The sequence below is a fragment of the Lutra lutra genome, chromosome 10 (genome assembly GCF_902655055.1).
Source record: "Lutra lutra chromosome 10, mLutLut1.2, whole genome shotgun sequence".
Classification (NCBI taxonomy): Eukaryota; Metazoa; Chordata; class Mammalia; order Carnivora; family Mustelidae; genus Lutra; species Lutra lutra.
Window position 1 is genome coordinate 66,554,192 of NC_062287.1, and position 25,963 is coordinate 66,580,154.

Below are 25,963 nucleotides of genomic sequence, written 5' to 3' on the forward strand. Positions count from 1 at the left end.
TTATTATTATTATTATTATTATTATTAATAATAATATTGTCACCTTCCCTCCAGACTGCAGCTAGTACTGCTACCAGCTGTGGGGCATGTATCTGCTTCATGAAATAGTAACTCTCTTCTCTTGCCCAAGACTTTATGTCACTGACCACATCTTAGACATTCCAGACCTAGAAGGTTGATGTTGGTAACCAAGGAAATGTGTGTTTGAAACTTCTCTCAGCTCCAGGTCATCCACCATAAGACACTTTTTTCTTTCCACTTCTTGCTGTGGAGGAAAATGTTGGACAAGCCAAGAGAAGCAAAGAGCCCACAGGGGCTGCCTTATGGATTGCTCAGTGACTGATTTTTCCTCCATTTGATAGCTCTATCTTACCTGTCTCCAAACCTCTGGTTCAGCCCCATGTCCTGTCCAGACCTCTAGTTCCCAGCCCAAGAGTTCAGCTAGAGTCATGTGCATCTTCAGCTGTCACTCTACACGTCACCACAACTCTCTGCAATGCTCATCTCCCCCTTCCCTGCCTTAAAAACTGCACACCCTTCCCCAGAGTCCCCACATAAATGCCTCCTCCTCTGTGAAGTCTAAGCCAGCTTCCATGGGGGGAGTGGTCATTCTCTCCCGGGTGCTACTGCAATGCACACAGGATCTTTCATCCTTGCCATTTTGATGGTGAGTGAAGTGTGCCTGACTTAGTACTTTAATACAGATTATATTCATAGTGATTCATTTTCATCCAGAAGGTATTAAATAACTTAAGCAATTTAATCCTCTTGGTCCAATTTCTATATAGCATAATTAAAATACAGTTCCTTTTATACCGATTCTCCGGTTTTATTTTACTAGAATTATTTTCATTGGGATTAATATTTTTTACATTGATTTTATAACTAACATAATGATTCATCTATCAGTACTTTTTAAAAAATCCACATCACATGTTACAGTTATGGATGGCCTCTGTCAGAGTTTTCTTTTGTGATCATTACTCCAACTGAGTTTGGTTTACTTGAATCAAATTTTGCAGATGTAAATTATGTGAATATTTATTTCTTCAATCAATTTTTTAGTTTTAGAAATTTTTACTGGGTTCATATTTATTTGATGCTTTAGTTTGTGTTTATTATCTTACTCATGGTTTGTAAAAAGAATAACAGTTTACATTTTTTTGTTTTTAAAAAATGTCTAGGAATATCCTCATTCAAAGTGAGTAGGCTTTCTGAGTTATGTACCTACTACAGTTGGCATTAGTGGATCAAAGACCCAGAAGTCCTTAAAGTCTAGATGGAGGAAGGAGTCAAAGCCTCCTGTTTAAGTTCATGACATTTTCTATAATTTTCTTTCAGCCTTATACTTAGAATATGGTAAGTTGGTCTTTCTAGCTAGACTGAGAGCCACTCAAAGGCAGGGTCTGTGTCATTTGCCTCTAGTTTCCCAGCATAGCAAGTGGGTGTATGAAGGATGGAAGAATGAATGCATAAAAAAAATGAACCCACAAGAAGGTCGAGAGAAATTTCGTCAGATTTCTCATTGAAGCCCCCTAGACCCTGCCTATGTATATACGGCATAATGGCTTCTGAAGCCATTCTTCCTGGGTTCAAATCTCAGCTAAATTTACCATTTACCAGTCATGTGCCCAAGGGCAGGTTACATCCCTGCTCTGTGCTTCAGTGTATCCATTTGTAACTGGGAATAATAGTATTTGCATCACTTCCAGGTTGCTGCAAGGATTAAGGGAGTTAATAAATATAAATCACTTAGGACAAGAGTTCACATACAGTTACTGCTATATCACTATTAACGTTAGTTTTATGGTCCTAAATCCCATAGATCTTTACAATGATACAAAGATACAATGATCTTTACAATGAACAAGAGGTTGTCATGTTCATATCCTATTATAGGATTGGGGGGGTGTCATTATTCCATAGGGCATTGCTTCTTTTTTTTTAAATGACTCTAATATTTGTTTCTTATATTGGATTGATAACTACATCCATTACAACTTCTATCCCACCTCTGAAGGTCTTAACTCTGACCTTTCAAGTTACATAAAATATATTCTCTTATACTTGTCCGACCTTCAAATTCAAAACCTGTTCATTGAGTACATACTAGATTCCAACCAACAATATGAAAATTAAGCAGCCATAAGTCCTGACATCAAGTGTTTTAAAAGCAAGTCAGGAAAGAAGAGGGAATGATGACATTGTGTCTCTTATGGATCTTCTCCTTCAAATCCAAGATCCCAATAGGACATAGTTGGCAAGCCAAATTACAAGCATGACTTAAAAAACATTTTTAAGCTTAGACTTACAAACATAACACAAAGGCTATATAACTGAAATTTTGTGACAGTAGTACATAAATATACCAACAAATCAATGGAAACAGATTCAAATATATACATGGCAATTTAGCATATGATAGAGGTAGTATTGCAATGTGGTGAGGAAAAGATGTCATTTTAAATAGGAGGTGTTAGGATAACTGGTTGGCCATGCAGAAAAATAAGACATTGAGCCTATTCTTCATACCATACATCAACATCAATTCTGAATGAATTAGAGTTTAAAATGAGAAAAATATTTGAGCACACAAATGCCAGAAGAAAACAGATGCATTTCTTTATAACCTAATGTGGTTAAGTTTTTCTATGACTAAACCCTGGAAGCAAGAAGGAAAAAGAGAGATACATTTGCTTACATTAAAAAAAAAGAAAAGGAAGGGAAGAGGTTTTAGCATGGCAAAAACAACAAACAAACAAACAAACCCCAAAACAAACAACAAAATATAACAAACAAACAAAAACCAAACAAAATGAAAAAAAAAAAAAAAAAAACCACCAGAAGCAAAACCAAAAGACAAGTAACAAACAGGGAGAAAATATTTGCAATGTATATGACAGGCAAAGTATTACCATCCCTAATGTGTAAAGAGATTCTAAAAATAGAGAAAAGACTAACAATCCTATAGGAAAATGGGCCAAAGATATGAAAAGCTCATGGAAAAAAGAAATGCAAATGGCCCTAATCATATGAAAAGCTGTTCAACTTAGCTCTTAATAAGAGAAATGCAAATTAAAACTTCTCTGAAAGCCATTTCTCATCTGTCAGATTGGCAAAAACCCAAAGAGTCTACAACATACTTTGTTAGTTAACTATGGGGAAACAGGAACCTTTATTGTTCCTGGTGGAAAAAGTACTACCCCTTCTGGAAGGATATATGAGGACATCTTAGCAAAATTACACATACATTTGCCCTTTGACCTCACAGTTATGCTTTCAGGAATCTGTTCAAGTGATAATCCAGTAAAAATGTGAAAATGTGTAGGCACAAGACCATTAGTTATAGCACTATGCCCTCAAAAGGAAACTGGTAAAATAAACTACAGAACATGCACACATTGGAGTACTATGCAGCTATAAAAAAAGCAATGAGGCATAATCTCTCTATACTATTATAAGTGATCTTCAGAAAAAAAGCATATATCGAGAAAACCATGGTACTGAAAAGTGTACACAGAGTATTACCATTTAAGAACAGAGAGATGTGAACATATGTACAATATTTCCTTATATGTTTTTAAAGTGTAAAGTAAAATAAACAAAATGTTTACATTAGAAGTAGTAAGAAAACAGAGGACAGTGACAGAATATGGACTTTTCTGAAAATACTTGGTTTGTAGATTTGACTTTGAAATTATGTAAAAATTTATAGAATTATAAAAAATTAAATATGGAAAAACAATGCCTAAAAATCAAAAGCAAAATGAAAGCAATGAACCTGTTTATTAGGGTGGTAGGAAAATAACACAGAGAGGAACTATTCTACATGACTTTAAATCACAGTAATTTTTCTCTAGTGGAATATAAATGGCAAGAAGAAAGGCAAAAAAAAAAAGAATTAAACTGTTTCTAGCAATCATATTGTTGGTGATAGCATTGTTATTAGTATTCTGAGACAGCTGTATGCATATTGGGGAATAAAAGAAACAAGTAATTGTGTTGGTGTCATTAAGAATCAGAATTTTTGATATGGGAAAAGGGAAATAAAAATGTAAGATTGATAAGGTGAAGTAGAAACTCTCTAGTTCTACATTTGAATTAGAAAGATCATCATGGGGGTGCCTGGGTGGCTCAGTGGGTTAAGCCTCTGCCTTCGGCTCAGGTCATGATTTCAGGGTCCTGGGATCGAGCCCTGCATCAGGCCCACTGCTCGGCGGATAGCCTGCTTCCTTCTCCCTCTCTCTGCCTGCCTCTCTGCCTACTTGTGATCTCTGTCTGTCAAATAAATAAATAAAATCTTAAAAAAAAAAAAAAGAAAGATCATCATGAATGCCTGGAGTATTTTCTCTCTACAAAAATAATAATAATTTCTAGCCCAGACTACTTAAAAGACCTAGAAACATGGACCAAACCAGTAACAATGAACACCCCTAATGCCCAGACTGTGATTTTATTTATTTTATTTTATTATTATTATTTTTTAGATTTTATTTATTTATTTGACAGAGAGATCACAAGTAGGCAGAGAGGCAGGCAGGGGCAGGGGGGTGGAGAGGATACCTGCTGAGCAGAGAGCCTGATGGAGGGCTCAATCCCAGGACCCTGAGATCATGACCTGAAGGCAGTGGCTTAACCTATTGAGCCACCCAGGTGCCCCACAGACTGTGATTTTAAATACCATGACTCACTAAAAGAAAACTGGGCTCCTTAGGGAAATGGCTGATTATAGGTCTGGAATAGGAAATGTATAGATGAACCTGGAACATCCCAATAGCAGGAAGCCACTAAAGAATCACAGGTTCCTAATAGCCAAAGGTAAAAATATGCAAATTAATAAGGATATTAAATGTATTAAATTGAAATACATCCAATATATTTAATCCATAAGTTCATAATAACACTAAAAAGAATAATTGGTTCCTTTTGGAAGATGGTAGAGAATCAGTTTATTTTTTTTGAAAGCTGTTATAAAGTTGTCTATTCTGATTTTTCCAAATGAATTTTATTGTACTTCTGGGCAACCAAAAAATGGATGATTGTAAATGTCTCTTTGTGTAAGTCATAGGAATAAAAGGCACAGCATAAGGAATATAGTCAATGATATTGTAATGGTGATGTATTGGGACAGATGGTAGCTATCCTATGGTGAATACAGCATAATGTATAAACTTGTTGAATCACTACCTTGTATACCTGAGACCAATGGAGCCTTACATGTCAACTATACTCAAATAAAAAATACATATACAAAAAAAGATAAAGTTATTCCAGTTAATAACTAAGGAAGAATGGGGCGCCCGAGGGACTCAGTGGGTTAAGCCTCTGCCTTGGGCTTAGGTCATGGACTCAGGGTCCTGGAATCGAGCCCCACATCAGGCTCTCTGCTTGGTGGGGAGTCTGCTTCTCCCTTCTCCGTCTCTCTCTGCCTGCCTCTCTGTCTACTTGTGATCTCTGTCTCTGTCAAATAAATAAATAAAATCTTTAAAAAACATAAATGAGGAAGAAAAAATAAAAAAAAAAATACCATCATTTTGCAACTCCTAATGAATGAACTAGACATGATGCACCTCATGATGGAAGTATACAGATATTGCCTATGAAATATTCTTGCTACAAAATTGAACCTACATTTCCAGATCTAACTACCAATTTAGCAGAAATATACAGGACAGGAGAACATGTTAAATGTCATCAGGGAAATTCAATTGAGAAAATCTGGACTATGGGGGTCTCTATAGGAAAAATGACCTCATCTCTTTAAAAATAAATTACAAAGGGAAAAAAGGAGATGGAGAGAGAAATTCAGTAGATTAATAGACACTTGAAAGATATTAACCAACTGGATTTTGATTCAAACAAACAAACTGAAAAACAAAAAATGAGACAATTAAGGAAATTTGAACACTGATAATATTTGATGGTATTAGGGAATTCTTTTCAACACTTTAGGACTGAAAATAGTATTGTGGTTATATTCTTTAAAAAATTCTTATCTATTTTAGATGTATATTGAAATATTTTTTGATGATATGATGTCTGGGATTTGCTTCAAAATAACTGAAGTTGGGGGAGGATTGGGTAAGGGTAGAGATTAAAACCAAAATTATCTGTGCATTCACAATGTTGAAACTGGGTGATGGATGCAAGGCACTTTATTATACCATTCTATTTTTGCATATGTCTGAAATTGTCCACAATAAAGAGGTGTTTCTGTTTTTGCTTGAGATTCCATTTCTCATAAACTATCTGGAGCATGGAGCACAATACCCTAGATATTAGATTACCTTTTGTAGAGGACTTTTGAACTCAGGTTCTAAATCCCCTTGCTATATAAGGGACCACAAGTTACGTAATTCTTGAGCCTAAGGAAGCTGAAAAGAAGCCATATATGATCTCCCCTTGAAGCTAAAGCATGGTCATATAATCCAGGTTTAGCCAACTATATGCTCTCAGTAAGGACTCTGAATCTTGGTGAATGTCACCAAGACCCAAGCCACGGTGCCCAGTATTTAGTAGCAGAACCCTCTAGCCGTGGCAGTGGTGTCAGTCCTAAATACATTATTTCCTACTGGTTGGCTTTGACTATGGTTCCTGCTCTCTATTCTCTCTAGGTTTCCGCTTATTTTCCTGAATCTGCATCTCTAGACTTCTTATTAGAAGTCTTTGAGACTTTGAGACTATTAGACTTCTTTGAGATATCTAAGGACCTTCCAATAAATTTCTTTTCTCTGTAGGTCAGCCTGAGTCAGTTTTCTTTGCTTACAATATAGACTCCTGAGTGTCATCTAAAAAATTTAGCAGGACTATAATAATATAAATTAAAACATGCTTTAAAAAAAAGAGCACCATATAAATGGCATGGTAGTATATTTATGTAACATATATATCTACATATATAATACAATTACATGTTTTATATAGAGCCCTTTGTAGTTTACAAAGTATTTAAATTAATTTCTTGCTTTCTTTGTTGTTAAATGATTATAGTAATGAGATAATACAGCATAAGGGTGAATTTACCTTTTTGACCAACATAAATATATATGTATACATATATATATATATATATATATATATATATATATATAAAGATTTTATTTATTAGAGAGAGAGAGAGAGAGTGAAAGAGCACAAGCAGGGGGAGCAGTAGAGGGAGAGGGAGAAGCAGGCTCCTTGCTGAGCAGGGAGCCCAATGTGGGACTCGATCCCAGGACCCTGGGATCATGACCTGAGCCGAAGGCAGATGCTTAACCATCTGAGCCACCCAGGTGCCCCAACATAAATATTTTTAATCTTATAACACTTCTAGATACTATCTGACTTGCCAATAGCACTTGATTGCTGTGTGTAGTGAATAGGATAATTATAGTAAAAAATTTTGAAAATACATATGAAAGGCATTGCCATCATTCCTTAGTTGATTATAGAAGCTACAGATGAACCCAGTCCAAGGACTGGGGAATTTTTGAAACCTGGTGACTATGCAGTTTGTGAAATCTGTTCTTACTGTGTCTATAACCTTCTTTGCTTCCTTCATCCCACATGCCCTATGGAATAGCGATTGGCATTTTCTTAAAGTATAGATAGAGAGATACTAGATTCTCCATGGCTAAGAAAGAAAATTTAAGAGAGGGCATGAAAACTGGTAGACAAGGACAATAAAAAGATGTCATAGAAATAGAATAAAGTCTCTTGTCTAAGGCGCTGAGAGATCTCCAATGCAAATTCCTGCCTTATTTAGTTACTAAATAAGGATACCCAGATAAGGAGGAGCTTGACTGATTCCTTGGTGATCCCAGGGCCAACAAGAGGAGCCAGTCAGTTGGACATCTTATTGTCCTAGATTTTGGTCAGTTACATAGGGAGAAGAGGGAGAATCATTCACAGGAAGAGATTCTATACTCAGACCTTATGATGAAGCCAAGCAAGAGCAATTTAAAAGAGGCAAGGCTATCATGAGGGTTTGGGTAATCTGGGTGAGACAGAATAAAGGAAATGATCCAACCTTTGGAGCAGGTGGTAAAAGGTCAGTCAGTCTAGAGGATGAAAAAGCTGTTCAAGAGGCAGTGTAATAGCAGACAATATTTTAAAGAGAATGATGATTGTGAACATTCCAAGACAGAGAGTCCAAAATGCCAATAAGAAACCCCCAAGTGAGTGAAGCTTGGACATCCAGACAAGGAGTTGGTGACTTGCGGATATGTCCAAATGGGTGTCCAACAGAGTCCTGTCTGGAAGACTCTTCTCTGTGCTATATTCCAGAGAGCTCAATCCAGTGGAGTTATCTATAGCCAGAGCCAAGAGGGAGAGGAGAGCTCTCTTTCCTTCAACCGCCTGCTCTGGACACCAGGAAGGGCACTGGCACAGTGGTAGTGACATCCTTCCCTCCCTTTTCTACTTCTATGGTGGAGACAGCTGTTACTTATATGGAAGAATTTGATTTCAAAGAATAGTCAGGCTAGGCTTCTAGTTATTTCTATGTGTCAATTCTACATAATTGAGGAGTTGTCTCTTTCAATATTAGAAATTTAACAAGTTTTACATTTTCCAAAGAAATTTTTAAATATGTTGTGCTCTTGTTGTTTTATTGAACACAGTACAGTCTACAATTCAGACTTTTCGTCATGACTCAGGAATATTATTAAGATAATTGTGCTGGGGGTGTCTGGGTGGTTCATTTGGTTAAGTGTCTGACTCTTGATTTCATCTAGGTCATGACCTCAGGGTCATGAGACTGAGCCCTGCTTGGGGCTCTGCACTGGGTGTGGAGCCTTCTTAAGATTCTCTTTCTCTCTCCCTCTGCCCCTCCCCCTGCCCCCACCTCACACTCTCTCTCATATATATATTTGTTCTGTAAACCCAGGGATCTGCCTGGGTGTTTGGACCTAGAAGATATCCAAGCCACTGTGCTTTGGGGCATTTAGTATCTATTCTCAACTCTACGTACAAATAGCTTGCATAAATTTGGAATATTTTCATCCCTTAAAAGTTTAGCAGTGATTGGTGGTGAACCATCATCCTAGTTTTTTACCTGTGAGAATATATTAAACTACTGATTCAACTTCTTTAATGGTTATGGAACAATTTCAGTTTTTAATTTCTTCCTGTGTCCATTTTTATAAACTATATTTTTCCATAAATTTGTTCTCTTTATCTGTTTTCAAATTTTTGAATAAACTTGTTAACAATATACTCTTCCCTTTTAAATCTCTATATCAACTATAATAGTTTCTCCTTTTCAATTCCTAATATTGTTTATTTGTGGTTGTGGCACCTCTCTCTCTCTCTCTCTCTCAATCCTGCTAAAAGTTTGTCAATTTGATTAACATTTTCAAAGAATGAAGCTTTGGTTTTATTAGTCATTTCTACATATCATATATATATATATATATATATATATATATATATATAAATCTTCTATATATCTTTTACATATATATCAGATATGAATTATACATGTCAGAATGAATTACAAGTCATAAAAATATGTATTTCATTAATTTATGTTCATATCTTTATTATTTCACCTACAGTTTTTATTCTGATATTTTTTCTAACTACTTATATATTTATCTCATTAACTTTAAAGTCTTCTAAGAGTGGGATACTATACAATTTCTCTTATTTTTTGGAAAATATTTTAATTTCATTTAATTTAATGTTTGAGGTATATGACATACTGATTTAATATTTGTATACATTATGAAATGATCACAACAACTTTAGTTAACATCCGTCACCTTACACAGTTACAAAAAATTTTTTTGTGTTGAGATTTTTTAAGATTTACTCTCTTAGCAACTTCTAAATATGCAAGAGTATTATTCGCTGTGGTCACCATGCTATACATTATATTCCTGTGACTTATTTATTTTATAACTGGAAGTTCATAGCTTTTGACCCCCTTCACCCATGTTTCCCATCCCCACCCCCTGCCTCTGGCCACCACCAATCTGTTCTCTGTATCTATAAGCTTATTTTTCTTTCTTTCTCTTCCTTCCTTTCTTCCTTCCTTCCTCCCTCCCTCCCTTCCTTCCTCCCATCCTTTTTCTTTCTTTCTTCCTTCCTTCTTTCCTTCCTTCCTTCCTTTCTCTGGATTCCACATATATATAAGACCATATGATATTTGTCTTTCTCTATCTGATTCATTTCACTTAGCATAATACCCTTGAGGTCCATCCATGCTGTTGTAAATGGCAAGATTTCATTTTTTTTATGGCTGAATAACATTCCATTATAAATATATACACCACATTTTCTTTATTCATTTGCCCACCGGTGGATGCTTAGGTTGTTTCCTTATCTTGGCTATTGTAATAATATTGCAATGAACATAGGGGTGCATATATCTTATTAAGTCAACATATTTGTTTTCCCAGAAGTGGAATTGCTGGATCAATGGTACTTTTCTTAATTTTTTGAGGAACCTCCATACTGTTTTCTATAGTGGCTGCACCAATTTGTATTCCCATCAACACAAAGATTCTGTTTTCTCCACATCCTTGCCAATACTCATTATTTCTTGTCATTTTGATAACAGCCATTCCGACTTGTATAAGGTAATATCTCATTGTGGTTTTGTTTTAGATTTCCCTGATGATGAGTGTCGTTGAGCATTTTTTCATGTGTCTGTTGGCCATCTGGTTGTCTTCCTTGAAAAAGTATCTATTCAGATCTTCTGTCATTTTTAAATAGGATTTTTTGCTCTTTTGCTATCAAGTTTTATGGTACTTTATATATTTTGGATATTCATCTCTTATCAGATATATGACTTGCAAATATTTTCTCCCATTCAGTAGGTTGACTTTTCACTTCATTTATAGGTTTTCTTTCCTGTGCAGAATCTTCTTAGTTTGATGTATTTCTACTTGTTCATTTCTGCTTTTTGCTTTTGCTTTTAGTGTCAAATTAAAAAATCATCACCAAGACCTATGCTAAGGAGCTTACGGTCTACATTTTCTTCTATGGGTTTTATGCGTTCAGGTCTTACATTCAAGTCTTTAATACATTTAGAATTGTGGTGTAAGAAAATGGTCCAGTTTTGGCATGTGGCTTCCCAGTCTTCCCAATACCATTTTTTAAAGAGACTGTCCTTGGTCTGTTGTATATTCTTGACTCCTTTGTTGTAAATTAATTGACTGTATATGTGTGGGTTTATTTTTGGGCTCTCCATTCTGTTCCAATGACTCATGTCTGATTTTATGCCAATACCATACTGTTTTAATTTACAACTTTTCTTAAGTGCTATTTTAGCTAAATTTCACATAATGTAATATAGAGCATATTTGTTATCATTCAGTTCAAAATATTTTCAAATCTCCAGTATAAATTCTTTTTTGACCTATGAGTTATTTAGAAATGTTTCATAATTTCCAATATTTCTGTAATTTTTAGTTGTGGATTTCTAATTGAATTCCATTGTGGTCAAAGAATATGCTCTATACAATATTAATCCTTGAAATTTGTTGAATCTTGTAGTTGTTAGATGGCAGGGCTCTCTATATCCCATTAGATTCAAGCTAGTAATGGTGTTGGTCTATCACTTACCTGAAGAAATTTAGTAAATTCTTTCACTACATCAGTGGAGCTATTGATGTCTCCTTATAATTGTGTCAACTTTTACTTTATATAAATCAAGTTTGCACAATTAGGTGCATAAAAGTTTATAATTGTTATATATTCCTGGTGAACTGTACATTGTAGAAGTCTTTATTTGTGCTAAAATATGTTGTAATAATATTTTTTTCTAATATTAATATAAGTACAGCAATTTTCTTTTCATTGGCATTTGCCTGTTACTAATTTTTCTATCCATTTAGATGTTAACCTTTCTGTATTATAACATTTCAGACATGTTTCTTATAAATAGCTTACAGATAATTAAAAAAATCTAATTTTAAAATGTTTGCCTTTTAACTTAGTCTGTGTAACGTAATATATTTACTCATATATTTGGATTAATTTCTACCATCTCATATATTTTCTCTTTGTACCATCCCTTCTGTTTCTATTTCTCCATTTTCATATTTTATTTTCCCCCCTCTACAACTCTGGAAGTTATACTTTATCTATGCTTTTCATGGCTTCCCTAGAAACTTTAATATGCTTATTTCATCAAAATTCAAAGTCAATCAGTATCCTTTCCATCCTCATTAACATATAGGCATTTAGAACACTCTAATTACAATCACCCTTTCCCAACTTATTTGCAATTGTCATCATGCATTGTGGTTTTAATCATCCCACAAGACATTACAATAGTGTTATTTACCATCAACAGTTCTTTAGATTTACTCATAAATTTACTACTTTTTGAGCTAAGTATTCTTCTCTTATTTCAGATTTCCTTCTGGGATCATTTTCCTTATACTTGAAGTGTACCGTTTATAATTTATTTTAGAGAGGATATGTTAGTGGCAAACTCTTGCAGTTTTTATGTTGTAAAAAATGACTTTCTTTTATCCTAGTTAAAAGATATTTTTATTGAGTCCATATATATACATATATATATACACACACATATACATACATACATAAGCTCACAATTATTCTCTCTCAGAATATTTATTGTCCCATGGTCTTCGGGATTCCATTATTTTTGCTGAAAAGTCACCTGTTTGTTATTCTATCATTACTTTTTCAGTAGTTTATCTTTTCTCTCTGCTATCAGGTCTTCTCTCTGCCTCTGGCATTCACTATAACACGTCTAAGTGTGAATATATTTGTATTTATCCTACTTTGGACAGGTTGACTTTCTGAATCTGAGGACTGGCATCTTTTAAGAGCTTGGGTACATTTTTAGTCATTATCTCTTCAAATATTGCTTTTGCCTAATCCTCACTTTTTACCATCTCCATTTGGAATTCTAAGATTTTAGACCTTTTTCCACAATTCTGTCAGTCTCTTTCTCTTTCTCTCTCTCTCTCTCTTTCTTTTTTTTCTTATTTCTTTCTTTGTATTTCTGTATATTTCTGGGCTAATTTTGAATAATTTCTTTAGGTCTATTTCCCAGTGTACTATTTTTTCCTTTAACAATGTCCGTCTGAACATTTAATCCATCCATTAAGCTTTTAATTTTCATTTTTGTATTAATTTTTTATTTTTTAAAGAATGAGAAAGAGCACAAGTGGGAGGAGAGGCAGAGAGAAAGGGAGAGAGCAACTCAAACAGACTCCCCACTGAGCATGGAGCCCACCAGGGGCTCTATTACATGACTCCATCACATGACCTGAGCCAAAACCAGGAGTCAGTTCGATGTTCAACTCCACCCAGGCATCCCCATTTTTATATTTATTATGTTTGAGATTCTATTTTTATCCCAATATGACTGGTCTTTTTCATAGTCTCTTTCTTCTTATTTATTTTTCCAATCTCCTATTTATTTAAAGATTTATTTACTTTAGAGAGAGAGAGAGAGAGGGAGAGTTAGAGGCACACAGAGAGGGCGAGAATCTCAAGTAGACTCCTTGCTGAGCGCAGGGCCTGGCAGGGAGCTCAGTCTCACCATCATGAGATCACGACCTGAGCCAAATTCGAGAGTTAGATGCTTAACTGACTGAGCCACCCAGGTACCCCGCCCATCCGCTATTTTTTTTTAAAGCTAGTATACAACTTATTTCATATTCTGCATCTGATAGAATCAATGCTTGAGGATTTTGTAGAACAAATTTGGCTGTCCAGTGCTTTTGCTCCTGGTGCATTCTTTTTCCCTTGTCTTGTGATTTTTTAAAAAGGTGAATTCACATTCCTTGAAACTCTGGCCATGGGAAGTTTTATAGCCTGGGTTAAAGGGGTCTTTCCCCAGAGAGGGTTTGTATACATTTTTGTAGATGCCTAAGAACTTCCAACAACCTTAAGTTAAATTCTGCTCTTGAGATTTTCTGGACCATGAAGTATTTTGATTTTATGTTATAAATCCAAGGGAGGGATTCACAAAGGAGAATTTTCCCTCTCTTCTCATAATAAAATTGAGGAAGGCAATTTTTACCCTAACTCTGGGGGTGAGGGTGGGAGTATTTCTAGCTCATCTTACACGGAGATAATTGATCTTTGGAGTACTAGTTTTTTTTTTTTTTTTAAAGATTTTATTTATTTATTTGTCAGAGAGAGAGAGAGAGAGCGAGCACAGGCAGACAGAGTGGCAGGCAGAGGCAGAGGGAGAAGCAGGCTCCCCACAGAACAAGGAGCCCCACGTGGGACTCGATCCCAGGACGCTGGGATCATGATCTGAGCCGAAGGCAGCGGCTTAACCAACTGAGCCACCCAGGCATCCCTGGAGTACTAGTTTTATGGGAGGTAAAGTGGAGAATCAGGGGGTTATTATATTAGACTGTTCATGTTGGGAAACCCTGAGGTTTTGTATCCTGTCCTCTGTACTCTATGAAATTAAGAAATCATAAACCTAAAGTCACCAGGTTCTTAAGACTTTCTCTAGGTTCCTATTTTCACTCATGTTTTGGTCTCAGTATTAATTTCCCTGGGTTGTTATAACAACGCACCACAGGTGGGTTCTCCTAAAACCACAGATTTATTCTTTCACAATTCTGGAGGCTAGAAGTCTGAAATCAGGTGTTGACAGGACCATGCTCTTTCTAAAGCCTTAGGGCAGGATCTTGCCTTGCCTCTTCCAGTTTCTGGTGACCCCAGGCCTTCCCTGGCATTACTCTAATCTGCCTCCACCTTCACATGGTCATCCTCCCTCTGAGCCTGTCTGTACCCAAATTTTCCTTATAAAAACACCAGTCATATTGGATTAGGGCCACTGTAACGCAGTATGACCTCATCTTCACCTGATTAACATGGACAAAGATCCGATTTCCAATGAGATCATATTCACCTGGACAGAGGGTTAGAACTTCAACATATATTTGAGGGCAGTCAACTCCATTTATTTATTGTCTCCAACAATTTCTTAATTTCTTACCACCTCTTGAATGCTCTCTTATATATTCTAGCATATTTGTAACCATCATCTATACAAACTTCCTCTCTCCTATTCAATGCCCTCTTATTTTTTTTTTTTTTTTTAGTTTTATTCATTTGACAGAGAGAGATCACAAGTAGGCAGAGAGGCAGGCAGAGAGAGAGAGCGGGGAGGAAGCAGGCTCCCTGCGGAGCAGAGAGCCCGATGCAACCTGAGCCGAAGGCAGAGGCCTTAACCCACTGAGCCACCCAGGTGCCCCTCAATGCCCTCTTATTATCTCACTCTTTTCATTCTGTTTGCCCATAGCAACTCCCTTCTTTTCCCCACTGAGTTGTGGAAGTAGAAATCAGGAAAAAAAAGACTTATTAGAAAGGAGCACAAAATAAGAATAAGGCTCTAAATAGGGACTCAGTAGACATGATTGTGAATAGAGTAGAAGGAATTACCGCATGGTCACTGCAATCATTTTGCGGGGGATGCTCATAGGTTTTTTATCCTAGATATTCTGTGGTATATCTCTCTAGGCTTTCACATCACAAAGATCTGGGGTTGAATCTTTTCTTTACCTCTTATAAGTTGTATACATACATAAACTCTTAATTTCACCATTCCCTCATCTGAATAAAAGGAGTCTTCTAATAAGAACTACTTTTTAGGGATGTAGATGGATGGCATAGTTAGCTGCCAGAGCAGGTTGCGAATAATTGTGCAAACAACTCTGGGTTCCAAATGGGTAAGGACTTGGAATAAGTTGCCTCTGACTCAAAGAGGTGAGAAAAACAATGTCTGTCTTTTTTTACAAATAATCCTGTGGAGTCATTGCACCTTGTCTAGGGGGATCCTAGATAAGGAAGGGGAGGCACTCAGATGTGAACTCACAAAACATGAAAGAAAGGCACTAACAGCCCCACAAAATGTGAAAAATCTATTTCGGGGATGACGAGTGGTTCTGCATCCCTTTAAGGAGAACCTGGAATTCAAATGAACTAGCTCCTCCTTGTCTGCCGCTCTGCCAGACAACAGGCTGTTGGGTCCCTGCCCAAAAAACCACCTTTCCTTCAACGACCACGACACGCCATCATCTCTGTCAAGCAGGAGGGGGGAGGTGGAGAAAAAGAAATGCCAGGCAATGTTTTGTACCTTATTTTACAACCTGAACACAAAACCCAAAGATTTTTGCCACATATTTGAAAGCCTCAGCCAGGCCCACACTCCAGAGCAGCTTTCTCATCGAGGCACAGAGAAGCCAGAGATCTCCCACGGCCCCGTGACTGCGTGTGAGAAGTGTGAGAAGCAGAGCTCACGTGTCTAACTCCTTTAGTCCCCAAACATCTTTGCCCAGAGAGCACGCATATGGGAGGGGCTCCGCCAATTCCTGGCAGCAGCTCCTAGTGAAAAATAGTATGTTTGGGGGCGATCATTTATCCAGGAGTGGCGCTGAAATGAGATGAAGAAATGAGTGATATAGGGAGAGCTGGAGAGGCCAGGGAGACAATGCGGGCTCTGTCCTCTGTGAGTCCGTTAGCTCCCCACGAAGCCCAGGCATTCTAATGGGCTTCAAAGCAATTTCCCTTCGCTTCAGTGAATACGGGTGTCTAAAAGCATTTTCTAAGCTCAGCTTTGGACAAGCTGCTCCTGCTGCCAGTCGTCAGAGCCCTAGGATTACACGTCTGGGCAATAAGTGCAGCCCACACAGGGCTGGTCAGGCCCCTGCAGATGTTGTGAGATGGTCCGTGGAGGTGACCTGTCTCCCTTTGAGGCAGGGTGAGGTCAGTCCGGGGTCAGCTGGCTGCCCAGTGGGGTGGGAGGTCTAAGGAAGTTAGAGTTAAGAGGAGGGTGGACCCAAGCTAGAGTCCTTGAGTGGGAACTGGAGATACAGACGCTAAAATAAAGAGGCAAGAGTGGGGTCATAGGTCAGAACCAGCCAGATGTTGCAGTGGTCTTCGTGGAGGGCTGACAGGGAGGAGGGATATCTTGGATTATTTCCACGAACTCCAGCAGGTTCAAGGTCCTCTCCAAGGGCTGCCACAGAGGGGATGTGTCAGGCTGCTTAAAATTAAAATCCCCATGGATAGGACAATGGGGACCACTGTGGAGACAAGCCACAGTTTGAATGTTGGGGTTTCTGTGAGGATAAGACCACAACCCAGGCAGATGGGTGGGTTTCCCTCTAGGATGAGGTCCTTCATTGTGTCTGTTATCATTTTCCTGCTGACTACCATGGGACCTCATGTGTCCTTCAGACGTGATAGGGATGGGGAGTCATTTTCGGGTGATCTTTACATGGGCCCAGGAGAAAGAGTCAGAGCCTAGAAAATGTTCCTATGGGATAAGAAATTAAATGATGCTAGTTGTGGATTCGCATCATGTGTTGATAGTTGCAAAAGGCTCTCTAATTTGGGGCAGGATGGTGGCTACCTCTAAAAGAATCGGACAAGGTATGAACAGGTCTGAGTATCTGACCAGCACGTGTTGGGGTCAGGAAACAGAATAGAGTGAGCCTGGCTGTGTTTTGGTCTTATGCCCCACGAGTTTATTTCCCTATAGCCCTCTTTTGCTTTTCTTTTCTTTTTTTTTTTTTAAAGATTTTATTTATTTATTTGAGAGAGAGAGAGATTGAGAGAGAGAGAGAACATGAATGGGGGGAGGGGCAGAGAGAGAGAGAGAGGGGGAGAATCAGGTTCCCCACTGAGCAGGGAGTTAGATGCCAGGCTCCATCCGTGATCCAGGACCCTGGATCATGACCTAAGCCAAAGGCAGATGCTTAACTGACTAAGTCACCCAGGTGCCCCCCGCAGCCCTCTCTTGACAAAGTCTTTAGGAAAGCTCTTTGGGCTACTGTTGTAGAGAAGGCAGTGAATATCAGAGTGAGAAATCCCAAAAGGAGGTGACTCTGAGGGTAAGTGACTCTGAAGGTCACTCTGGTCCAGCCACCCCTTGATGCGAGCATGTTTCTTCCTGGAGCACACTTTTGCTCAGCCCCGAGGAGCCTATGTTTGGTTTTAACAAAGAGGCTCTTCCCGTAGTAGGGAGCTTGAATCTCCCATGTCCGCTGCCCTAGCCAAAGCAGTTTCTGAAGTCCTTTTCTTCCTCCAAATTCTATAGGTGCCCTGCCTGCCCCCAAGCAGCCCTGATCACACACATGGAGCAAGGTTAAGAACTAGACATTCAGAATCCACCTGTCACCCTCATCCTTTTCTCCATTTCTCCACCCCCTGGACTCATTCATCTCTCCTGAGAGCTGAGCCAAGTCCTCTGGGCAGGAACCCTTGCTTACCCTGATCCCCAGCTCAACATTTTCGCCTCCGTAGACCTCCATGCCTTCGTCCAATAGGCCAATCTCCTGGAAGTACTGCCGGTCCACAATAAAGCAGCCGATGAGGGCAGGGCTCCTGCAGGGGTGTGGAGAGACAGGCCAGAAGTTAGCAGAGGGGCTGCTTCCTGGGCACAGCCAGAGGAGTTCAAGCAGCAGGGCCTTCCTATAGGAGAATCTGTTCCTCTTCCTTTGTTTGCCCCCAGAGCTGGTGTGGACCTTGTTCTCTGAGTGGCCCGCCCACCTTGAAGGCCCACCTTTACCAGCTGCTTTAGGGAGGCTGTTTCTTCGGGGGACAGGGGAGGGCACGGCAGAGAGCTCCTGTCCTGGGGCCAGTCGTCATTCCAGGTGGTGCTGAAATGGGTGGACAGCCCAGGGGAGGGGTGTTCAACCCACCAGCCTGGCCTGAGTGTCTGCGTCTCTGGCTACCCTGACGCCTGAGCTCCGAACCACACAGCCAGTCTCTGTTTCTACCGGGGCACCCACGCTAACTCTCCACCCTTCCCCTGCTTGGGTTCCTCACATAAACCTTGGTTCACTTGGAAAGATTAGTTGGGGCTTTGGAGAGCATGGTAAATGATGTGGATTTTATCTGGAGGTAAAGGAGTGTCAGTGAGGAATTTTAAGCAGACTTTGGTATGAGCAGAAATAAGTCAGTCAGAGGAAGACAGATACCCTATGATTTCACTCATACATGGAATTTAAGAAACAAAATAAATAAACAAAGAAAAAAAAGAAACAAACCAAAAAAACACAAACACTTAAATAAAGAGAACAGATTTGTGCTTTTGAAAAGAACCCTCAGGCAGCTGTCGGGTGACTGACCGGAAGAGGCTGGTGGAAAGAGGAATCCAGTTGGGAAGCTTGTTGCTACGTCTGGCGAGACCTGATGAGGTCCTTGACCAGAGGATCAGGAATGGTAAGAAGGATTGTTTAAAGCCTCATTTTAATGTAAAGCCACAGAACTTAGAGACAGATGAACAGGTGAGAAAGAGGGAGGAATTGGGATGCCAGCTGGCTTATGGCTTGGGTGATGGTGGGGTGGGGACCACCCATCAACACGGGCTGTAGAGAAAAAGCTGGTTTCAGAAGGAAGAAGCATTCCCTACTGGGAAAACTGATCTGAAGGTGCCTGTGGGACCCTAGGGGGAGAGAGCCACCAGGTGGGGCTTAGTGGAGGGTCTGGGTCTCAGGCCGGAGCCACACATCAACCAGTCAGTGCAGGAGCCGGAGGGCCTTTCCTGAGTGAGAGCGTGAGCATGGGGCTCACTGGCTGTGGGCAGGTGCCCAGTGAGGCACAGGACTTCACCAAGAGTGATTCATCTTAGGAGAATCGGCATGAACGCACGGGGGCTGCGTCTCTGCTGAGACCATGAACTTGCACAAATGACTTTGAATTGTTCCACCGCACACAGCTACCATCTCTAGCCCTTGTATAGCATCTTATCAGCAGGTGGCTGAAGGAGTTGGGGTGGGGGAGGGGAAGAAAGAAAAAGAGAAATGATGGATTCTCAGCTATAAGAAAACTGTCAGTCACATGCAAATGGACCCATCTTTGAAACTGGAAACTCATCAAGGTGAAGAAAGAGCTCTTTCAAAGGTCATCGCTTTGGACTATGCCCATGCAGGAGGCTGCTCAGGTGGAGACAGGAGCCTTGGGCTCCCTGCCCCTCCTCCAACTTTCAAATCACAGCATTTTATTCAGGATGGGCTCACATTCCATAGACCACGGGCAGCCAGGGTAGTCAATGCACTTCAATCCACTCCTCCTAAACTGGGCTGAGTTCCTGCTCTAACGGAGGATGCTTGACCCTGTCCTTGGAGGGGCCCACTATGAGGACAACACTTGCCTGTCCGTGTGTCCCTGAGAAAAGTTTCCTAGACTCCTGGAGCCTCCGATTCCATATCTACGGAACAGAATCAACTATAACCTCACACGGATTGAATGAAATAATATAAAACCTTGAAAACCTGTGGGGCATAGTGTTGCCTTGAAAAATCATTTAAAAAGATGCACTTGCACATTGAAAAAGCCCAGAGAATCCCTTCTTTAAACACACGGTGATTTAAAAACAGCAGCCCGGCAGGGTGGGCAGAGTCAAGTCTCAACCTTGTCCTCGACATCCTGGAAATGTTGAATATTTCAACATGGTGCTCTAAGACATGCAGGAAGGGGCCTTCCCCATTTGGCCAAACCCACTCAGGGGAACAGCGTACTCTAAAACAGTTGCTGTGCCATGAGCATAGGACACTTCAGACGGTCTGTTCCTTATTAACCAGCTAGGGTGTGAAGTGGACCCAATCAGCCTGAATGTGTTATTGGGTTATACCTTGCCTCATTCCCCAAAGGATTAGAGATAGCTTACAAAAAATGTACAATACCATGAAAAACAAAATACATAAATGTCTGAAAAGGCCAAAAGTTTACAACAAATTGGGGCTAGTTAGAATGCAGCATTAGGTCCTCCTTGACAGTCCTTAAAGGAGACCCACAAAATTGACGCTAAGCTTCCTGGCAGCCAAGGTGAAAATGAACGAACGTGTCTTAGAAATACATTTAGAGTTCCCACATGAAAATATACTCATTCCTTGGGGCTAGTAAGATTTTCTTTGACTAGCAGTCAGTCTGAAAGAAATTTCTCATGTCAGTCTTTGTAGAGGTCACTTTGGGACATAGTGAACAACCCTCTCAAAGACATCACTTTATTTTAAAATTTTTTTTAGTATGTTAGTCACCATACAGTACATCACTAGTTTTTGATGTAGTGTTCCATGATTCATTGTTTGCATATAACATCCAGGGCTCCATGCAATATGTGCCCTCCTTCATACCCATCACCGGGCTCATCCTTCTGAAACCCTCAGTTTGTTTCCCAGAGCCCATAGTCTCTCATGGTTCATCTCCCCCTTTGATTTCCCCCTCATTTTCCCCTTCCTTCTCCTAATGTCCTCCATGCTATTTCTTATGTTCCACATACATGTGAAATCATATGATAATTGTCTATCTCTGCTTCACTTATTTCACTCAGTATAATCCCCTCCGGTCCCATCCATGTCAATGCAAGTGGTGGATGGGTATTCATCCTTTCTGATGGTTGAGTAATATTCCATTGTGTATATGGACCACCCCACAGATACAGATGTAGTGAAAAGAAGGGCCACATGCACCTCAGTGTTCAAAGATGTCACTTTAGAATGCAATAGTATGTCTGGGCTCTTTTCATAGCTTACATCATGTGGACACAGCACTGACATACAGCCCCAAAGAAACAGGAGCCAAAGTGGGCAAGGTATATTTGTATAACCCACAGCTTTCTGTGGGGTTGTCTTCATCTAGGGATAAAACCAATACAGTTCTTCCCCCAAAACTTCCATGAATATAATTTCTCTTGGTCAAATTTTTGACAAGAATTAGGTGATGAAAACTTTGAGGCTGAGATGATATTCTCTGTCAAGGGCCTAGAATACTGGCTTACTATGACTAGGCCAACACATTTCAAGATGAGCAGAACAAAGCAGGTAATATCAGTGCAGTCTTCAGCAAGAATGCTCCTTGCATGACAGCATACTTCCTTCCAGGATCATTCAGCATGCTGAGGCACAAATCCAGCCATGCCAGTTCTGAGCTCAACGGTGGGTGTCTACAAGGATGACAACTACATGTGGGATCTAGCTGACCTAGGTTTGGATCCTGGCTCCACTGCCCACAGCCTTTGGCAGAGCCATTCTCCTTCCTCTGTCTTATGGGTTTTCCCCATCTTATAAAACAAGGGTGACACAATGAGCTGTCACAAGGTTATAATGAGAAGCAAATGAGACCATGTGTGAGAAAGGCCCTTGCACGCAGTGACCTCTGAACAAATATTTAACAACACAGTATTGTGGCAGGGGCTAACAGGTGGGTAACAGAGATAACTGCAGGAAAGCTAGATGGTTCTCTTCCATCCGGTTTTAAATATGAATGTAGTTTTTTTCTTCTGGCAAGGAAAGATATGATCTCAGATAATAATCACCCACTTTTAATTAGATTTTTTCATAATCTTTCTCCCTCATGTAATACAAAACAACATCAGTTTCTAATCTCCTCTTTCATTCCAAGAATAGTCCCCTAGGCCACCTCTGGTGTCATCTGTGTGTTTAATGGGCAAGACTTTGCAGAGAGCATAAAGGCACCTGGTCTGTGATTAACCAGACAGAAATAAGGGCTGGTGGGGTGGCTGTTGCAGGAGTCCTGACCCAGAGAACAGAGGAGTCATCTGGGGTCTGTGAAGGCAACAGTGAAGGCAAAAAGTTTGTCATCCTTGAAATGCAGTTTGAAGCCACTTTTAATTGAATCCTACAGGATAAACTCAAATAGTGGTGAGGGATCCAAGCTGCTGTGGGGTCCGATCTTGCCTCTCTGGCCCTTGGGACTCATTGCATGGGGCTGCCTCCTCATGCTCCTCCCTGCAAAGGTCCCTTTATACTTCCTCTGTGTCTGTGAACTTACGCTGTCTCTTCAACTATGAGTGCTCCTGCCCCAACCTTGCAATCTACTATTTGCACTTAAAAACAAGTGCAAATCCTAGTCTCCAAAAAAGATTCTCTCCACTTTCCACACAGTTTCCTCCATCAGTCATTTGCTATTCTAATTATTTTGTCTGTCCTCGCCAGACTGCAGGCTTTTGGGGGTAGGAACTACATCTTAATCACTCTGGATCCCCGGCACCAGGCACAACTGTTGGCCCTCAGCAGGTGTCCCATGGTGATGTGCTGAAATGAGTAAGTTTGAGCCTCTGAGTGGATTCTGGGTGCCATGGTTCTACAGAAAAGGCCTGTAAGTGGTGACTGAAGGTCATTTGTAATTCCCTTCCAACCCCCATATCCTGTCATCCCACAGTGGGGCTGGAATTTGGGGAATAGGGCTTGAGTTGGGAGGGGAGCCCCTGCATGGAAGATAAGGTGGAGAGACCCACGGGTAAGGACGCTTTACCTGATCGGGGCGGTGGAGTTCTCCAGCTTCCACCAGGCCTTAGGGGGGTTTAGGTAGCGACACCACAGCTCCCAGTCAAAGCCCTGGGCAGCCAGTGGGTACTCTTCTATCTCAAAGTTGTCATATTTGATGTTGTCAAAGGATGGCGAGATGATGCGTTTCCGGTTCTCCTTTATGCGTGTGAGCACAGGTTCAGCCCTGAGCAAGAGGGAGGGAGAGAAGGGTCACTGCTTCCAAGGTGGGTAAATACCAGACTGGTGACCCCGACCCTCCTTCCCCTGCAGAAAAAGGCAAAAAGCCACCTGGATCTCTGCTTCAGCAGGTTGCTTGGCCTCCTGGGAAGGAGCCCCTGTTTAATCTCCACCCCTCCACCCCACTCCTGCAGCACGTCCTGGGCTGAGCTGAGAGACCATTAGTGCCTTAGATCCTTATGTCTGTTTGATTTCCCTTTTTCCACTAGAAAAAAAAAAAATATTAAGACCTAAGCAAGAAGAAAGGAGATCTGAGGTTCCATGGGAAGCTTTCAACTTGGGCTTTGATTTTGCTAAAATTCATTGTATCAAGCAGGAGGAAAAGGCAGATGAGGATGGCAGAGGCATGGAGGTGAGAACAAACGTATTTCCACCAGTTACTCATGGCTGCTTCCGTCCTCCAGACACGCCACCCCATCCCACGGGTTCTCCACTGCCTACAGAGAGGTGGGGAGTAGGGCTTTGCAAGCAGCCAGGAGGCCCCAATGGACACCATGCAAGTAAAGTGTTTGCAGACAGGAATGATGAGATTCTTATTAATAATGCATTTGTTGCATAATTGTTTATTCAAATCAGCTTGAAATAGTAAGTGTCCCTCTTCTCTTCTGGCCATAAATCCAATGAAAATGCTTTTTAAATAGTCACAAATGGCAAGCAGGGACTTCAACTATAAAAAACGGCTTCATTGCAGCCTTAATTTGAGTCTGTTATGTAAAACTCTGCCCAAATCTAGCCATGTGGTGTGCATGCCTGGTGGCTCCTTCCTACTAAGGGCCCTCCTCACCCTTGCTCTCTGCAAAGCCACACACAGGGGCCGGCCAGAGTGCACCCTCCAGCCCTGCTGGGATATCGGGGTCAGGTGCCCCATCCCTGCTTGGCTGTGGCCACTGAGGCCATATACCCTTTCTTTTGCCCCACGCAGCCACCCAGCAGCCCTCACCAGAGAAAGGAAGTTTTAAGACCCAGTTTCACCAGTAGGGAAAGTCTGAGATTCTATGCTACGCCTGGCCGGGCATTTTGGGGGAGGAGGGGATCCCACCTGATGACATCAAGCTACCTTCTCCCCCTCTGACCACTGGGCCTTGACCCTGTGTGGTTGGGCTCCTGACTCAAGTCTGGTCCAGCTGTCCCTTGCTGGACACTCGCACTGTGCTTAGATGGGCTGGCACTCTCAGCTTGGCCTTTAGCATCTACCTTCTCCCAGATTCTGCCTCTTAGAGGAAGACACTAGCCAGGGTCACACCCGATGTCACCATACCCTTGAGACACTGTGCATTGGTCTGCTGACCCCCAGCTCTCCCCAACCTCGAAGGGCTGGCCTGTTGCCTACATCAGTCATACATCTGATCTCAGCTGTTTCCACGGTTCTCTCCTTTCCCCGACTATGACTGAGATCCCAGCATGCTTTGTACTCCTTTGAGCCACAGCCCTGGACCACACTGGGACTCATCTTCCTCTCCTGATGGGCACTTACCAGCCCACATTGAACTCCACATGGGCATCGAAGAGGGCCACTACAGGGGCAGTGGCCACCCTCCAGCCGCTGACTCGGGAGCGGATGAGGCCTTCCTGCTTGCTGTGACGCACGACTTTGATGAAACCCGGCTTCTGGCCGTTCACCTTGTCCACATACTCTGTCAGCTTCTCCTTCAGTTCCTCTGGGGGCAGAAAATGCATCATTAGCATAGCAGGGAAGGTGCGATGAAGACATTCACCCTCTTAGGGTGAATGGACTCCCCCAGAGAGAGGCTGGAGGGTCCATTTCCCTCCCCGGGTCCCCTTCATGTTCCCCAGGATGGCCGGCGCCACTCAGCTTCAAAGGGAAACAGCTGTATTGAGCTCAGCAACTCGCACAGGGCCGCGTGCTTCCCACGCCCTGTCTATTGAATCCCCACAACCGGCCCACGGGAGAACGGGGCTCAGAAGGGTTTCTCAATTTGTCCGATGCCACGCAGCTCGTGAGTGGCACGGGCTGGTTTCAAGCCGGGTCTGATGACTTCCAAAGCCATATTCTTCTCATTAGCTCAGTGGCCTCTTTCTTCCCCAGTGCCCTCCACTGGAGCTCCTCTAATGCTCAAAGAAAGCTTCCATCTACGAAGATTAGATCGCCTGCCTAATAAACTGCCTGGATCGCCATCTTTCCAGGAAGTGGAGGACCAGGCATTATGCCATGTGAGCAGTTGGTATCGGGCTGTTGCCTGCCGTTGCCTGGCTAAGCATCTGATTCCCCTGCTTCTTCATAAATGTAAATGGCTCCTGCCGTCCCCTCGCCTCCCAGCTAGTGACAGCACGGCAGCCACATTCATTGGGTCTTCCACAGAAGTTCAGGCAATAGCCCACGACACCCCTCCCTCCAGAATGACCCAGGTGGGCTGCATTCTCCTACCTGCAACCACTGCATCTCCCCAGGGCTCTGTTTCCCTTTGTCTGTGTTCTCCTGGACTGCCCGTTCGGGTGCCCTCCTCCACCTTCTCAGCCTGCTCATGCCCAGGCCCTGGGAC

At 41.2% G+C, this 25,963-nt stretch overlaps 1 protein-coding gene across 1 annotated transcript in view; it reads right to left on the reverse strand.

Annotated features, from left to right (window-relative positions):
* Window positions 1-25,963, reverse strand: part of GALNT18 (polypeptide N-acetylgalactosaminyltransferase 18) — a 350,227-nt gene that overhangs the window by 75,079 nt on the left and 249,185 nt on the right. The window contains exons 4-6 of the mRNA XM_047691422.1: window positions 24,937-25,120; window positions 23,212-23,409; window positions 18,204-18,318 (exon numbers count right to left, since the gene is read on the reverse strand). Coding sequence (XP_047547378.1) covers window positions 18,204-18,318; window positions 23,212-23,409; window positions 24,937-25,120 — 497 coding nt within the window. The remainder of the gene's footprint in view (window positions 1-18,203; window positions 18,319-23,211; window positions 23,410-24,936; window positions 25,121-25,963) is intronic.